Raw genomic sequence first — 19,326 nt, 5'->3', positions numbered from 1 at the left:
AGGCGGTTAAATGGCTGCAGGGTTTGGATGCAGATTGATGCATATTTGTGGTGATAATTGGTTTATTGAAGAGAGAAAAAAACAGAGGCTGGACACACATCTGCACTTCCTCATTGAAACAGAGTATCAATATGATTAGTGGAGGAAACGTCTCACTCAGACCCAGAGTCAGGGGTTTTTCAGGAGTTTATTGTGACCAAAATCTGCAACTAGAAGACATAGTAGAATGCTATTCCTAATTAATTGGTTGTGCTGTTGTGAGCTTGTAACTAGCAGTGGCTGACACAGTGTTAGTGGTTGCAAATTCTCACTCTCTGTACTGACAAGGGAGCAGCACGACTCAAAATGGTTAATGTTAGAGGAAACATCGGAGAAACTCTGATGTCTGAGCTTCAGTCAAGCAGATGTATCAGAACAGTTAGCATAGTTAGCATCTTTTATTTGTATATGCTGATTGTTTGCTTGAAACTGACACACTGACACAGTGTTAGCGGCTGTGCTAATGCAAACTCTCGCTGTATGTACTAAGGTTTCTGGTTTATTTTGCCCTCCCCTTGTCCATGCAAGTTGAAAGGATTGGTTCCTTAGTTATATGACATATGAAATTCTGAGTGTCTCAATCTGCTTTTATGAGACTGTCATTGGTTCACTGCAGTTCCAAAGTGGAAATACTCAGTCATGGTGTTGACTGATAATTTCATGATGTCTTGTATTGCATAAAAAACATCACATGGATCAGAGGGGGTCTTTAACACTGACAGGCACAGTAAAAATAAAAGATCATTTGAATGTACTTTTGGCAATGAAATGATTGAATAGAAAATGTTTGCTAACTCAGAGCAAAAGAAACATGTATGAGAAAGAGACATATGCTTAGTATATTTATAGAAATGTTACAACCCTCTGATATCAGGACTCAATAATATGTACAAATGAAAAAAATTAAAAACTGCAAATGTCACCACAGCTGAGTGCATTTTAAGTTGTTGATCTTTTCTTCTTTTTTTTTTTGCTTCACACATCCAAGTGCATTAAAAGCCACACCTGCTGGGTAACAGTTTCCTCAGCAGCTTACCATAACTATACGCATTAATTCACTTTTTACCAGCTGTTAGCTATTAGCTGACCACATAAAAAGTTATGTGAAGGGCCTGGTGCCATTCTGGCTCTTAGCCTACCACAGATTTTCTTCACATGATAAATGGAACCCTTTGGTCTGTTGGTGGAAACCACAGGTAGGTTTACTTGTTGATGATGTTGATTAGCTGATGTACTGTGTTTGGTGATGCCACCACTGAATATAAACCTGTGGGCAAAATGCTGATGAAGTGCATCTGGTATATTTGATGTTGTGGCACTTTCACTTTCCATTAAACCAATATTGTTATTGCAGAAACCTACAATTACTTATGTGTACATAAAATTTGAATTTAACAAAAAGAAAAGTAAAAGTAAGGAGTAAAGGGAGCAAACACAGCCTGCTGTTTTTTTTTTTTTGTTTGGATTTACATTTTGTTGTGTCTGCAGCTTTTGCAGTACCTCTGGAAATAAGAACAGAAAATAATCTAGGTTTCTAGGAATTGTCATTCAAATTCATAATACGATGAAACAACAAACTGAATGACTAGGCAGAAGTAAACAGTGCTGCATGCAAGCTACAGGTGAGCTCTGTGCAGAGAGATAAAAGAGACAGCAGGGAAAAGCTCTTGTTGTTTAGTTTACGTGCTAATTGCGTTTTGAGTGTTTCTTCGCTCCTGATTTAGTGTTGCTGCACACGCCTGTTTGTTTCTGTGTTTGCGTGTGCAGTGCGTGTCCCCTGGCGGCCCCGATGATGCTGTTGCCATCACAGTCTCTCCCAGCAGATTTCTCCGCCTCGATGTTCCAACATGCCCACAGAGCTGCACATATGGAAACATGCAGCATTACCTGGCATCTCAGCGCACGCACAGATATGCTGACTTTCACCATGGGTGACCTGGTTTCCATGGCGACAGCTGTGTTTGGCTGTCAAGGTGTGAAAACTATTAAGGGCCTAGACTGAGACGAGCAGGTGTCAGGAGGAAAATGACAGAAAGAAAAATAAGAGGAAACAGGAAAAGCCAGAAAAAGGAGGTGCGAGCTGAGAGTGAGGCTGAGAGGGACAAAGGGGAAATAAAAGAATGACAAGTGGGGTGGAGACTTTGAAAAAGGAAGTGTCCTTCTGTGTGACTAATTGGAAAGGGCAGTAACAGAAACAGGGCAGTAACACAGACAGGGTTAGAGGTGTTATTCCCACCGGGGCCACTCATAGTCAGAAAGAGCCGAATGAAAATGAACATGACCTGAAAAACCGTGTAAAGAATAAAGTTCGATCATCCTGTGCAGCATTCGTTTGTGATTCTGTCAGTTACTGATACAGCAGAACAGCCTCTTAATTCAGGTGTGCAGTAGGTCCGTTTTAAAGTCAGGCCGGTGGTGCGCAGGAAGTGATGAGTTTATGTTTCTGATGAGACAAAAGATAATTGGTGTACACATTAGACAAATATAAATGTGATGGACAAAATGATCTACAAACTGTTCGCAATCTAATTTCTATTTTATTAATTTATTAACTTAGTCTATTATTTTCACCATAATATGTTTTTAACCTTGGATGTGATGCTCCTTTGTTATTGAATTGATTCATGGAGCATGTGAAAAACAGCTTGCAGGGTGAAATTAGCAAAGCAGCAAAAACTTTTTGTTGCGCAGATGCTTAATGGTGCTCAGCAGAGCGCACAACTGGATCAGCCCCTTGTTTTGGCTGATCCGAGTGTGTGCTCTTGTTTTGGCACCAAACTTTTAATGGGTTCTTCCCTGGCCAGTGCCCGATCCTTCCACCAAGTTAGGTGGAAATCTGATCTGTACTTTTTGGAAGAGAGTAAAACCATAACTTCATTGGTGGAAGTAAAAATTACCAGAAACTTTACTTGACATTGTCTAGGAAAGGGGGTAATCTTTTTATATGACAGAAACTGCCTTGTAGGCTTATGTTTGTGAGGTAGGAAGCTAAGTTAGCTAACTGATCTTCTGATGTTACCAGCTGAGTCAGCATTCTCATGGTTTTAGTGATTACTCACAAGGTATTTTACAGCAAATTAACCGAGTGAAAAAGCTTTAAATTGAGGACAATAGGTGGGTTAGACAGGAACAGAACAGCAACAGTAGATAAGAGCATTTAACCACATAGCTAGCAGGCGTATAATGGCAACTGTAGCTTGATAACATTGTCAAGTCCCACCAATAAATAATGACTGGCTTGGCTGATTTTCCAAAACAAGCCAAAACTAAACCAGAGCTTGTGTACAGTACAGTAGCAGTACATAATATAGAGTTTGAACAGGTCTGTTGAAGAAAAAAATGTTGAAGAAGCTGAACATTGTTGTGCCTTTTTCAAGATGGAAAACAGAGAGGATGGATTGCTTTTGGGGTGATGCCAAAGTTGCTTGTTTTTTGCTGGAATACTAATTAACCGAATGAATCAGTACCAAGTTGATCTTTCCACCGAGTCGTCCTCTGTCAGTGCAGAACAATGACGTACAGGTTGTGGCTGCGGCGAGGAAGAACCCTCAGGGAAAACTGAAGCAAATGTGGGTCCATACTAACTGTATATGATATATGCGTTCTGTCATGTGCTGTGCTGTAATCTGTGTCAGTGCACACATATGGGAATTTACATACACATGCACTCAACTAGATTTGTTCATATATGTTCTGTGTGTGGGCTTCCATATGTATGTGTGTGAGTGTGTGTATTTGTGCATCTCCACTGAGCTGTCAGTGCAACTGGAGGCTTTCAAATAGGATTTCTGCTGCTCGGCGGAGGTTTTCTGCAGACGCCGGAGCTTTTGCTTCGCCGCTCGCTCTCAGACAGCCATGCATGACAGACTGCTTCCTCTATCGCAGAGAAGGAGAGATGGGAAGAGAGGGGAGATGCTGAAGATGTGCAGAGGGAGAAAGTGAGAGGCTGGCCAGTAACGAGAGAGATTGATAAAGGTGGAGTAGAACAGTGGATAGCGAAGAAGAAGGAATAAAGAAATGCCAAGAATGAGGTGATGAGAGGACGGAGACTTAGAGATGGACTGAAAGAAAAAGTCTCTGCTTTAGTTAGTTTGGAAAAATGGGGGGGGAATTATATTTGCAACACTTCTTGCAAAACGCTTCACCCACTTTTCAGTGAGCTTGAAAAGTGGAGTTTGAGACATGATTATTTTCAACACTTAATATGAAACTTAATTGCATGTCAGGATTCAGGCAATCACTTTAAATTCTCACTGGCAGCTCAGTAATGACTAATATAAATTATTTGTGACTGCTCTTTGGTCTGCCATATGATTTCACCTAAGCCAGTGTTTTCTGCAACTCAATTAGGATTACTGTCACTGGTAGGAAGCTCTCACACAGTTCAAACTGTGTGAGAGAGTTTGCCAATAACAATTTACTGTGGTACAAACCAACCCCGCTTTTGAACTGTAATACATTTGGCTTGGTTTCAGCTGGCGGAGCTATTCCACTTCCTCAGGAGCCATTTAGTTAGCGAGTTACGATATGATTTTTGTGTAAAATGCAGTTAAAATAAAATGAGTAAAGCTTCGGTTGTTGCACACGGGGAGACAATTTTTATGGACACTTGCAGGCAACAAGTTGAAACCTTGAGCATGTTTATCTGCCTGAGGTTAGGTTTATGTTAGGTTTTGAGAAAGACTTTAACTTTAAAGAAAGTGAACACATCTTGTCTTGTTCTCATATAAATGTAGAGGCTTTTATGTAAAGATAAGTTTGTTCTGAAACATTATTTAAAGATGAGGGCAACTCAAACAACAGAAGAAGAGCAGGAGACAATGGAGCAGTGATGAGCTCACACCAGCCACTATATTTATGTCAGCTCTAGGTGTCATTTGAATTATAATCATTAAGCTCCGTCTGCGGTGATGAAAATATATCCTCTCATTTAGGTCACCGCGGTCATGTCCGTCATTACGGAGAAAACGGTCATTGTTTTCAGTCCTTATGAGCGACTGGTTCCATTCCTTTGAAGAGAACCTGCCATTAGGGTGATAAATATATTATGTCATTAGCAAGAAATGTAAGAGGTAATTACCAAAGTGTCATTCCTGTAACCCCTATCACTAGTATTATTATTATTATTATTATTATCAGCAGCAGCAGCAGGCAGCGGCACTGCTATCAGGAATAAGACAGCCACCACTGGAGCCGCACACACACTCTGAGACAGGTTCAAGTGCTCCTCATGTTGTGGCTTTGAGTTTGGCTTCCATTTGCACTGTACTATTGTATTAGACATAGACAGTAAATCATGGTTGAATTACAGAGATTTGCTTTCATAAGCAATGAAAGATTATTATTCTTGTCCCAACATTCACCTTGGTAAGAAGTAAAGAAATGTTTTAAAGTGTGTGTCCCTGAAACTTTATCCACTGAAACCAGTGATGAGTTAAAGTTCCTCTCCAGACATGTTTTAAACTATGTTAAAATACTCTGATATGATAGATATTTTTTTGTTTGACATTGTTTTCCTGCATAAAAAATGGAAAAAATGAAAAACAGCAGAGACAGATCAGTGGAGGGAATAGAACTGGCTCAGATCTTATAACATGCCATTACTGTGGAGTGTTGGTCACATGATATACAATGTTACGCTATTTGCCTTTAAGAGAATGCATGTGTTTATATACAATATCTTCAATTAGGTATATTTTTAAGTATTTTGTCAGTATTTTCCACTGAAACAATCCAAATTCCCCACAACCGTATCTTTAAATTCTCACATGTGCAAGTCTGTGAGTGTGTACATGTGGCATCAACCTCAGGTAATGACGATGATGTTGACTTTTGCAGTTGCTCTGTGGGTGCAGGAGCAACAACTGTGAGGTTTAATTAGCCATGATAAAGTGGTGAAATAGCTCCGAAGTGAAATGGGCTGGAATGTTCTCAGATCAGATCAGCGGTGGCGATAACATTTGCTGACGTCCGTGGTCATATCCGTGTGAATCTGTCCATCTCCATGTACCTGTCTACCGCCTCGACCACTTTCTCTTCATCTATTCTCTGACTTCCTCTCTCCTGATGCGACTGTCGCCTCGACTCTCTCTCTCTTTTTTCCCTCCTTCTTACTCATTCACACCTCATTTGAAAAGTCAGTCCTCAATCAAACCTCTGGATTGATTTGACAGAACTGACAAACACAAGAAATACAGTATGGTAGATTTCTAGAACAGGTTGAAATTCATTTTTTGTAGCATTGTCAATCTGGAAAAAATAAAATTAAGTACAAGTATGATCCTTCTCCAGTCCCATATGTAAAGGTAATATATGTGCATATACTGAATGTCCATATATGAAATATATGTGCATATAAAATAAAAGCACATATATAAAAATAATATATGAAACCTGAATTTTTATATGTATGTTTTAATAAACTTATGCAAATTAGATGTTGTTAACATTTATGGTATAAAAGTCATATATGATTAAAAAAAATCATCATATTTATATCTTTATATACATTTCCAAATGTTACTATGAGTATTTCATAAATGTTCTAAACTTTTATCTTCATATATGTTTATATGTGATGATAATATATCCCCCTGTAAGTGACATATATGGCAACATCACTCTTGGCATGGGGACATATATGTCATATATTACAATTCCTTATGGGATGGCACATGCAAGTCCTGTCCTCTCTAGACAAATGACAGCATGAAACACCTGAAACCACCATGTTCTTATTTCCTATGTTCTTATTCTTTAATTTCCCTTTGAGGATGAATAAAGTATATCCACGTTTCCTGACAAATGCCACCTCTTTTTAACAGTGTGAATATTGACTGTCGTCTCTCAGAAGCAAATGTGGACGAGGTGAGATGTTGTAACAACTGCAACTTCTCATGTGAGGGAAGTTTGGAGCTGAATTTATCAGGTATCTCTTAATAGGAAATCACTCCTAACTGGCATTTTTGGTCATTTAGGACCAAAGGTAAAATAATTTTTTCATCTTTCCAACATCACCCCTATCTCTGTCATAATTTAGCAGAGCTCCAGAGGTGTCCGAACCTGTCAGGAGATGGCTGACGTTAGGGGAATGCTTAAAGAATAGTTAGGGCTGAACAATTAATGGAAATATTATCAAAATTGCAATATGGCTAAGTGCAATATCTGAATCATAGGAGCTACAATTTTCTTTTTTTTGATAAAAGTAAAACATGTCATAAAAATCATACTCTCCAGGCGTAAAGGAACATGCTCTGAAAAATCATATCATCATCATTATATATATATATATATATATATATATATATATATATATATATATATATATATATATATATATTTTTTTTTTTTTTTTTTTTACTGAAAATGAAATCCAAAAATTACCCTCACAACTGAAATTATAACTCATATCGCAACTGCAATATCAGCCAAAACAATCACAATATGATTTTACGATACAGAGGAGAGAACGACCTCTCACCATCTCACTTTGTTGGAAATGCGCCTGCTCAACAGTGATGATTGTGTCATGTTTATGTGCCTCACAATCTATCATCAGTGAAATTACCAATAAATGCCAGTTCCATTGGCAGCCATACATGTCCACATCATAACAGAACCACCACCATGTTTGACAGATGAGCTGGTGAATCTGGGTCACGAGCTGTTCCTCTTTTATCCACAGTTTCCTGATTACATTATTTAGGTAGATTTTTGTCTCTTCTGTGCCACAACTCTTTTCTTTTTGTATGTTTTTGTGAACTGTAGCCTGGACTTCCTGACTTTGAGGCTCACCAGGGCTTTGATTCTTGTGTTGAATCCCCTGAGATTCTGATCATGAAGTCTTCTCTTGATTGTTGACAAAAAACAAAAAAAAAACATGTCTGCCTACATCCTGGAGAGCATTGTTGACTTGTTGAGTTTTTCTTCACCATGCAAATGATTTCCTGTTGTCCACAAGGCTCCTTGGTCTAAAAGATAATTAGCTATTTTCTAGTTTTCCTGTGCACTTGCTCTTTATATTGTAATTAAAGCAGCTAAAAGTGTAGGATCTTTTGTGCATGAACTAATGTTGGAATGACAAACAGCTGCCGAAGAGACCTTTAACAGCCAAGTGTCCAATTACTTTTGAATCCTTGTACTGTGGGAACTATGTGTTAAAAAGGATATATGTTGACATGAATCTACTCAAGCTGAATGTGTTTACGCAAAGTGCCTGAAGAACAAAGTGTGTAACTGTCCAAAACCTGCTCTGGGCAGCAGAACCTGCTGTTAATCCTGCTCTTTGTCTCAGCTGTAATGAGACTTTAATGGTTATTTGTTCCAATGAAACCTAAAAATGCTCAGTAGTTTAGCAGTGACACATAAACAATTGTTAATCTGCAGTTGGGGGAAAACTCAATCAACAAAACTGACTGTGTGCATGTGTGCGACTGATTACTGAACACAATGAAGTCACACACACTCACATAGATAGAGTGCGAGACAGGCAGGTGCTAAGATTTGAGAGGAGGGAACAGAGAAGAACGATCTGCAGATTTCTCTGGAAACTAATTAATCCACCTCATACACACACACACACACACACACACACACATTTCCATTAGCAGCACTACGTGCACGCTGAGTCTAAAATTAGCACACAGTCTGTTGAACAACAAACAGGCTACAGGGAGGAAGATGTGCTGCCAAAGGGCTTAGATGACAAATGGCTGAGAGACAAGTCGGCCAAGACCAAGTTGGTGTGAACGGCAAAAGGAAACATCACCAAATCTTTTCACTGTAACACTCAGCAGCTACGCTCACTTACACATTCTGATTCATCCATTCATTCATAAACTTCTACTACAGTGTTGTTACAATCACACCTACAGTTGGCTTAAAACCACAACAACAAAGGCAACATGACTTTGTTTATATTTGTTTATATCAATATCATGACCTCATATACAGAATCACTGCATTTCCATAAGAGCAAATGTCTATTTGACTACTTTGATTACGTTTTATTGAATGTCCAACTAACTGCTTCAACACTGATCTTCTGGAAGGTTTTACAGGTACAGTTTAAACATTGTCTGACGCACAGAAAGTGATGCGCTTAATGTTTGTGGTGACAGAGAATAAAGCCTTTAAGGAATCAAAAGTCACTGTGATAGAAAGCTGTACCCACCCACCCCCACCCCACCCCGCTGCAATCATATTAGGATAAGCGGTATGGATAATGGATGGATGAAATCCAGAGTGTCATTAGGTTGGGGTTTGTTTTTATTATCTTATGTGTTATTAATGAGAAAGTCATGAGTAAATACATTTCAGTAGACATAAACAGAAAGATGGTCGGGATGTCAGACCTTTGAATTCTGATCATTTACAACTGGTTGTTGTAACAACACTTGTTGTGTAACAGTTGTATTGACATTTCCACTGGGCTGCCCACTCAAGGCACTTTGGATAAAAGCCTCCATAAAACAGCAGGCATTACATACCCTTCACTAATGGCCTATGAAGTCATGTGTATCAACATATTGTATATGCATCAAGTATTAATCAAATGTTGAAATACAATTAAAGAAAAGTCAATAAATTGTGTGCAGATGACATTAGCTTCCCTTGTTCCACTGCATCTTGGCTAAAAAGGATTTTAGGATGTTAGTGCTCACAGATAGTGACAGTACATACTGGGACGTTTGTCCAAAGTTTCATTTTGTCTTCTGCAACTGATAAATATCACAGTGAATACTTGAGTATCAAACCTCATTGTGTTTTTTTTTTTATACTGACCGAAATGTATTCGTACCACTGAATATTGAAAAGTGTCCAGTGCCAAAAGATTTTTGTTATCTTGCTTACTTACTTTGATCAGATAGTTCCTGATTTAAATCGACGTCGCTGTTTTTAGGTCGTATTTTATTAAGGCAAAGGCATTAGCATTTAAAAAAATATAAAAACTTTATATTTCTCAAAGTAAGGTATTGTAAAGGGTATTGCTTTGATATTGACATATACAGTATGTATATATACTGTATGAAGACTAACAAAATTCAGTTCAGTGGTTTTACTCCTGCAATAATTTCTTCTTCTTCTTCTTCTTCTCAGAGCGGCCCTTGAGTGGTGGCAGAAATTCAATTTAATCTCAGGAGGAGGAACCAAAGAGTTTATCTGTAATATTAGTTATATAGTTGTTACATTCACATTTACATTTTAGTTATGCTTTAATGTTGCAGTGATGCAACATTGGGCTAAAGCAAAGTAAGACATAAGAGAGGAAGAAACTAATTATGGGAACCTTAGTGCTCTGATATTAACTGAAACACTTTAATCCAGTTATAAGGAAGCCTGTCGTCCTTCTAATTTCAAAGGTAGATATCAAGTCTTTAGATTTCTTCATATATATATTTTTTTTAAAGATATTTTTCGGGCATTTTTTGCCTTTATTGACAGGACAGTAGAGAGTGACAGGAAAGGGGCAGAGAGAGAGGGGGAATGACACGCAGGAAAGAGTCGGGCCGGTCGGGAGCCAAACCGGCGCTCGCCCACTGAGAGCATCCGCTCATGTGGTACGCGCCCTAACCACTCCGCCATCGGGCCGCCCCGGATTTCTTCATATTTTAACCAAGAATCCATCTTGGTCATCAAAATAATGTTGTCTAGGGTTCCACCCACTGAGCCTGACATCAACCTATCAGATTACTTCTGTCTCCAGAGCTTCTTAGAAACAAAAACTCAAATGGATGCTGATTCAAACTCCAGCTGTGAGTGTGTGACTGTAGAGTGGGTGGTATTATTGAACAGCTGTGGTACAAAAAACATTTAAAGGCCATGGTTAATTGGAAAAAAATGTTTTTCTCAATCCCAGAACATCTGGAAACGGTGACAACGTGCAACCCGTGCAGGCATAATGTTTATACCCAGCATTCAGGTATGAGCCACCACAGTGAGGGTTTTTAACATCTTTCCCAGGTGTATTTTTTCAAGTATTGGATAACTTGTATAATTGAGTTGCAAATACATGGTGTGTGTGGGAGTTTGAGCACCCCTCATCCATATTTATAAAAGCTGCAACACTCACGCTTGATCCTTTTAAGGTGCTAAAATGACAACGCCAGCACACAGCACATATCACCCACAAAAACAACAAACGGAAAGGGGTTCATCTGTTCCACTCTAAGATGCAACTTATCCATTTCAGACAGGAAAATGCTACCTGTGATTGTGAAGAAGACATTTCTGAAACGGGCTTGAATCTAGTCTCAAAAGTAGGAAAGACGAGATGACTCATAACTTTATAATGACGGTGGAAATAATCTCTTAAAGACAGTGACAACATTTTTTTTTTAGAGAAAAGCTTTCTGACAGACTAACAGACAATGCTAACATGCTGCTGTTTAGCAGGCATAATGACTGCCATGTAAGTTTAGCATGTTAGCAACATTAATTTTTGTCCTAATGTTTGAACTAGACTACCAGAGACTGTACACAATTTCAGGGCAACCTATCCAACAGTTGTTAAGACCAACATTTCCTTTCCTAGAGCTGTGCTGCTAGGACAGAGGAAAAAAAACCTTTTTAAGTGAATACATGGAGATTGGTTGTCTAAATCTTATCGCTACCAGAAAGTGACAAGATGGACTGGGGCTAGCTGAACTCACAATGTCTCTTGTAGACTGATAAGTAAACAGCTGTTAATGCTAACGTTGGCTATGTAGCAATAACAAAATAGCTCCTTTAAAGACTATTCTACCAATAAAAACTACTTTCTTAAAGTCGGAAATGGGAGACTTTTGAATGCCACTTTATGTGTGATTTGTGTATTAATGCTCTCTCACTAACGTTTAGAGGCTTTGCCACAAATTCTTAATTTGTAATTTGTTGTGATATATGTTAATTTGTTTTAAAGCAAAGTTTCTCAGCTTCCCCAATGAATGATCCCTCCGTTAGCTGCCAAGCCTCTCATGACCCCAGGAATCGTTTGACAATAGCCTATTTTCATATTCTGTTCATGAGAACGTGAATGAATTTTATACTGTAAACTATTATTCTGTTATTTCCAAAACTAACCAAACAGTATGTATATTTCAGTGCAAGACATCTTCCATCAGTCAAATCACTCATTATAGGACTCAAACCTCCATTAGCACCATGAAAGCCATGTTTCCTAAATGCCACCCTTCCCAAATCAAATACAGCGACTGTAATCTCTCTCTGATCCTCCTCTTTGGCCTGATAATTGGTGTCACTCTCCTGATTTAGCCTGCTAAATGTTATCTGATGAAAAAGGCATCAAAACGTAACAAGATATGGATGCTGGCAGTGCTTATTAGATTACCAGGACAGAGGGTTCATTGATTAACTACGATAATGATAGAGGAGGCTGAGTTGAAGTATTAATCTGTGATTCTACAAAGAACAGGGTGGTCGGCGCTCTACACGCAGCCGTAAAGGAACTGGAGAAATGTTATCAGTATGTCTGTTAGAGACAAAACTGTAAGTGGTTAATGCTTCTGCTTATTTATCACATTTAGATTTTTTTTCCCTCTTCTCTCACAAGTTATTGTTCCCTCATCATTTAAATATGAAGCATACTAGAACTGTACCTTTGGCTTTGTGCTCCTTCAACAGTCATAATGAAACATATCTCACCTGTTAATATAAAATAATCGCTTTAGCTTGCCTGACTAAGTCTGCTAAATGTTGTGTGTACGACGGATATGGAGCCTGGCACCACTTATTAGATTAGCAGGACACACAGCACATTGATTAGCTGCGATAATAAAGGATAATGTTCAGTTTAAGTATTAATCCATAGCAGCAGACACAACAAGGCTGAAGCTCTGCCACACACAGCTAAGGGATTTTGCTGAGGGATTTTTTTTTTTCCTACTTTTTTATTTTTTTGCTTACAAAAATTGCATCAAATGTTTTTAAGGACAGTTTGTGAAGTTTTCAAGGAAGTTTGAATATTTATGTGCATGTGTATTTTTTAATCTTAAAAAGGGTAAAACCTCACTGCTTATTGCTTATTCCCATTATATTTCAATTCATTAGATATCACTGTAAACATGAGCTATGCCTTCATCTAATTGTCTCATTAGCTATAATCTGAAGAAAATCCTAAAAAAAAAAAAAGTGAGTCCATGCTTTTATGTTTATTTTCATATAACTGCAAAGTCACTTGAGTAAATAAAGTGCATTAATCCTGTACAGCTGTCATCTGAATGTTTTAAACTGCATCAGACAAACAAGGTTTACGGGGTGCCACTGTCATTAGATTATCAGGACTGTGGGAACATTGATTAGCAAGGACAAAAATGGAGAAGATGGTGAGTGTTAATAGGAGGATATCCATAATTCATAGAGCAGGACCAGTGCATGAATCTGTTCAAGACTGAGGCAACAAAGCTTTGTGTGCAGTGCACATTTGAGTGTGGAAACAGTTGATGTACCCTACACCCACTCCTTCCACACACACGTGTACGACAGGAACTAAGGTGATGGTTGGATTTTATGCTGGTGTGTTGCGTTTCTCATTATGTTTTCCATTCTGCCCTATAGGAATCACCCATGGGAGCCTTCAATTAATTAACATCACAATTTATTGTACAAGCTTCTTGCATGAATTATGTTGAGCCAACAGGGGTTGACTGTATGTGTTTGTGTGGGCGTCTACATATCTGCACTTGTGATCGCGTCTCAGTGTGTGTGTGTGTGTGTGTGTGTTTGTGTGTGTGTGTGTGTGTGTGTAACTCTGTGTGCGTTAATGTATCACAAGTGCAATCCAAATCCCTAAGTCAGAGGCTTATCAACTCCTCCCTCCCTCCACTACATTAGCATTATCCACCATTATTAACCTGTAGTGCTCTCTCTCTCTCTCTCTCTCACACACACACACACACACACACACACACACACACACACACACACACACACACACACACACAAAAGACCACATGTGTACGTGAGCAGAGATCAAAGCTGAGTCTATAAGATGATCCCTCATGAGCCAGACAGAAGCTGCTGTATTGTAAATACAGTACGGACAAAATTTAAAATCACAAGCTGTGAAACCTTCATGTCGCACTAAGACTGACAAAGAGTGTGTGTTTTAAAATGGACGGCTGACTATTTAATGTTGTTGGAAAACTGACACCAATCACTTGCCTCATACATATTTGCCCTGGAAGCAAGAGCTCAGGTACCTTCAGCTATCAAACACATTTTCACTGCATTTCCTGCTGTTTTTAAGTTTATTAAATAAAAAAAACCCACAGTTTGATTTATAATATATAAATCAAGCTAAGTTTGCTTGATAATGTTCTGTTTCTTGACTCTGTCAGAGAGCTGGTGTTATAACTGTTATTATGGAGCCAGCAGTTGATTATTTTATCCACTATTGTATGTGCTGCAGGTCAATTCTTTGTTTACACTGGAAGTGAGGTAATAACTAACAGCTTGTAATAACTGATAGTGAACTTGATCACATCTTTACTCACCTATATTGATTTATTTGAAATCTTTTTAAAATAAAAATGAAAAGTATCTGAAAAGTAACACTAATATGTTTTTTTTTATCAGTATCAGTGTCCTTACCTTGAACAGTATCAGTCATTTACTATCACTCAGCAGTGGATGCTAATTTGTTAGCATGGAGCACCAGGGTGAATGGCCAGAGTGTGTGTACTAAGTACACATGGTCGACTTCGTTTCCAATGTTCTCCCCCACAAAAGCAAATGAAAATGAGACACAACAACACAACCACAGTTGTTGGTTTAGTCCAGCAGAGTGTTTATCGTGCTGTCTGCCAATGAAAAGCCCCTGGACCTGACATCAGTGAGAACCAGCGGGTGCCAGCGTGGCTCATACATCACATGCAGCCTTGTGCGTCTGCGTGTTGTTGCGGCTGTCTGGAAGTCTGAGATTTGATATTTGTCACCAGACCCTGACACTCAGCTGATAGTTTGAACTCATCAACAAAAGTGGACATCGACCTCCTCTTGATCAAAGACAGCCTCCTAACCTCCTCCGTCCTCCTCATCCCTCCATCCACCTCTGAATAACAGTACAGCTGCACTAATCTGTGCTTTCTTTCTTTGCTTCTCAGTCTCCTCCATCTATCTTTGGACGCCAAGTACTGTAGTGTTTGGCTTCCTGTCTTCACAAAACACCTGAGCACAATGAACACTCTCTCTTTCTCTCTCTCTCACACACACACACACACACACACACACACTCTGTCACGGCCCATGTGTCGTTGCCTCGGCACATTAATGGAGATTCTGTCAGTGCCTCTGGAAGGAATTACTGCCACTTCCTGAGCCTTTACACTTGCTGTCTATCACAAATACACACAAAGACCTACAGTACAAAGTCATACATACACAACACACACACACAGCCGCTACTTTCTTCCTTTCATTATTGTGCTCATTCATGTATTTTCTCTTTCTTTCATGATTTACTCTTTAAATTGAATAATATGCATAAATACACACGTGGTGAAACCTTGCCATTCTTCTTCTTATTATTATTTTTTTAATTTTCACTGATTTCCACCAGAGTTTTATACTCTCTCTCTCTCTCTCCCTTTATGACCTCATTTATCTCCATCGCCTCAAACCATCTCTCACTTCTTTCCTCACCGCAACTCATTCACTTCATTCACTCACTTTAATTAGATCTCATTCAAGTCAAATGTGTATTATTGGCGTAAAAATAAAAATACCTAGTGCCAAAGCAAAACATCTCTCTCTCTCTCTCTCTCTCTCTCTCTCTCGCTCTCTCTCTCTCTCGCTCGCCAACTCTCACAGCAGGCCAGACAAAATCTTTATCCTATTTGTCTCTCCAAGATCTGTTTCCAGACTCCAACTTTAGTTGTGTACACTCACTTTGTTCCTGTTGTTTATCATCTAAACCTGAAACTTTAATCAACAATGACTTCTGTCCGCCCACAGCATTAAATTATATTCATATCCAAATGCTTAGTCTCCAGCTATAAATCAGCATTATCAGATTTTTGATTCCTTTCAGGCAGTGGAAGAGGAAGGACAGACATGAGAAAAAAACAGGAAAGTTAAACCTCTCTGTGCACACACACACACACACACACAGCTCTTTGTCAAACCTGACCTACCTCAGTGAGGTGTGGGTTGGGGTTGAATCCACACTGGTTGCAGACGGTGGCCTTACACTGGGTGCAGGTGTTGTAGTTGGGTACAGCCGGTGGGTTGGACAGCTCTGTGGTGGTGCACACTGGGCACAGCTTGCTGCTTGGCATGGGCGCGATCTGGGGCACCGAGTAGGGCGAGGTGGGAGTCACGCCGCGGTCAGGAGACACTGATGGCGACCGGCCTGTCCTGGAGCCACCTGATCCGCTGAAGTCGACTTGGAGGTTTCGACGGGACGCGTGCTGACCGGGACTCTGACCTCCATGGCCTCCCATGCCGGACCCAGCAGGACCGTGACCCATGCCGTGACCAGACCCCAGGCCCTGCCCCATGCCTGGCCCCTGGCTGGACTGCATATGTCGGGGGGAAGTTGGACTTTCGTGAGTTGCCAGGCGGTAGGGCTCACCAGCTCTAGACCCTATTCCTCCACCAGTACCCATACCTGCTCCTATTCCTCCTCCACCCATCCCTCCTCCCATACCTCCCATTCCTCCTCCTCCCATTCCTCCCATCCCTCCTCCTCCCATTCCTCCCATCCCTCCTCCTCCCATACCTCCCATTCCTCCTCCTCCCATTCCTCCCATTCCTCCTCCTCCCATTCCTCCTATTCCTCCTCCTCCCATTCCTCCTATCCCTCCTCCTCCCATTCCTCCCATTCCTCCTCCACCCATTCCTCCCATTCCTCCTCCATGGCCTCCTTGTTGCATGCCAGGCTTGGGGCTACCCATCGGACCCCTGAAAGAGAGGGACAAAAAAACATAATGACATTAACATCAAATGAAATTTTCCAGTTGCTGTTAAATTTGACATAATTACATTTAAGGGTCAGGTCACCATCACCTCAGTACAACTCAAATGAATTTCATTTAATTTATTCCCAACAATACTGAAAATAGCATTAAAACTGTTTGACTATGGACTTTTTCTGTTGTAGAAAGTAGCTCAGATAAACATTATTCACAGCAAGATCTTAAATCATCAACAGTACCCAGGACACTGGTTTAAAATGAGATGATGTCAATAGCTTAGCAACTGTAACTCACAGCAGGTCTGTCAAACTTGTGTATTTCTTCAAAACCAAAACTACAAGAGCAAAAGTATAATGAATACTGTATTTAGCTGTTGTAAAATAAGCTGCAAAGCATGTTGGAGCAAAGCACGTCAGGTTAACAGTTTACTAAGTTACCTGCAGTGGTAAGTCAGCGTGGCGTTCCAAGGCCAGGGGAAAATTCGTGCTACATTATTTTATGGAGTAATTACATTTAAAGGTCCCATATTCTATAAGGTGAGATTTCCATGTTAATACTGTGAAAGTATCAACACCTCAGTCCACAGAGAAATGCACACAGCCTGTATTCAGAAACTGAGCCTTAAAATGAGCCGTCAGGACTTCTGTAACTTTGTGATGTCACACCAAAGCGGTCACTGCTCTCAGCTATGCCCTAAGCCCCGCCCACCTGGACCCACTGTTCAGCCTTGCAGGATTTGTTTTGTCTGAGTGTTTACCTGCTATATTTTTATTCAAACACTCAGAAAACAGTCAGCCAATCAGAAGAGAGACTCAGAGAGGAGCCTAAGAGAGGCTGTAAAAGGCTGTAAAACTACATTGAGATGGTTTTTGGAACTTAAAACCACAAATATATTATCTTATAGATATCAAAACTGCAAATAAAACACCAGAAAAGTGTCAAATATGGGACCTTTAAAAAAAAAAAAAAAGCCCTGTTCACAACAAGCACATCCACTGTATAGTGTTTCCTGAATGCTACTTCTTTAGAGTATGAGTATGCTAACATTACTAACTGTGTCTTGCAACACTAGAACTTTACACTAAAAAAGACAAACCACTGTTTCTTTACTCTGGTGAGGATGCTGACTTTTTGCCTGAGACATGTAGCATGTAGTTTTAGCATTTGTCCTAACACACAATATTACAAATTTTCATTTGCCATGATGTGGATATCTAAGACTAAAATAAAAAAAATAAATAAATAAGAAAAATAAAAAGATTAAGGGTCAACCAACGCTAGCAACAGTTGTGATATCAGCTAAAAAAATTGATGATCACCAGCTTGAAGTGAGCCTGTGCTTGTTTACTTTGCAAACACAGGAGGACCCGGAGAAAAAACTACTCACAACTCAGATTGACTGATGGCGAATCTGGCAAGTAATCAAACTGTAATGAATCCCATCTGACCCGTAAACTGCATTAAAAACAGATTGCGTCAGTGTTCACTCAAATTCACATAACAAATTCTTCACTGAATGCAATTTTAAAAGTGTTAATTTTCTCGTTGCTGTTGGGGCAGAGAAAACATAATGAGCAGTGTTTGTTGATGTCAACCCAGTATTCAACAGCAAAAATATCTTGTTTTATTTAATGTATTAGTAAATGAAGGAGCATTATGGGAGAACTCAGTCTGGTAATTGTCACTGTATTCTCACAAATTCACCTCCTCACTGCCAGAGATGCAGCAGAAGTAGAAACAACATTAAAAAACAGCAAAAATAATAACTGATTCATTCACTGTTAGCTGCAGAAAGCTGTGGAGGGACCTCCGAACATCCACCGGCATCAACAAATGAAAGTGGAACAAAACAGGCTGTGGCAAGACACACACACACACACACACACACACAACACACACCCATTTCTGCTATGTGTCAAAGGCGACACACGCATACACCTCAGGCAGAAAATAACACACACACCTGAGGAGAAGCAAATCGGTACAAATCTCTGCCTGAAGACACTTCTGAATAATTTAAAGAAGCTGGTGTTAACAATGAAATGTTCTTCAAAACTAGTTTTGCCTTTTTTCCTACATGTTGACAGAAAGTCTACAAGTGACTCTTCTTCATTGATTAAATATGCAACAAACACAGACTGTGTGGACATAAGTGTGTACTTTAAGAAGTGTTTCTGTTCTTGAAATTTCAGTGCAGACTAAGAGACAAGACAAGATAAAAAGCTACAACTGTATGTGGCTGGAAACAACTACTTTCAACGGAAAGTAACAAAAGCCTGCTGCTAAAAGTTGTCAAATGACATAATAAACTGTTTAGCATGTTCATAACATCATTGTGTTGTATTTGCAGCCTGTTTCAGCCCTTTCTCTAATT

At 39.5% G+C, this 19,326-nt stretch overlaps 1 protein-coding gene across 4 annotated transcripts in view; it reads right to left on the bottom strand.

Annotated features, from left to right (window-relative positions):
• Positions 1-19,326, bottom strand: part of bsna (bassoon presynaptic cytomatrix protein a) — a 159,232-nt gene that overhangs the window by 105,187 nt on the left and 34,719 nt on the right. For all 4 annotated transcript variants that reach the window (XM_071475277.1, XM_071475279.1, XM_071475280.1 and 1 more), the window contains exon 2: positions 16,170-16,938. In XM_071475277.1, the coding sequence (XP_071331378.1) occupies positions 16,170-16,938 (769 nt within the window). The remainder of the gene's footprint in view (positions 1-16,169; positions 16,939-19,326) is intronic.

This window comes from Trachinotus anak, unplaced genomic scaffold (assembly GCF_046630095.1).
Source record: "Trachinotus anak isolate AG129_WGS33_773 ecotype Australia unplaced genomic scaffold, CSIRO_AGI_Tana_v1 ptg000004l, whole genome shotgun sequence".
Taxonomy (NCBI): Eukaryota; Metazoa; Chordata; class Actinopteri; order Carangiformes; family Carangidae; genus Trachinotus; species Trachinotus anak.
This window is presented reverse-complemented; position numbering and strand designations above follow the sequence as displayed.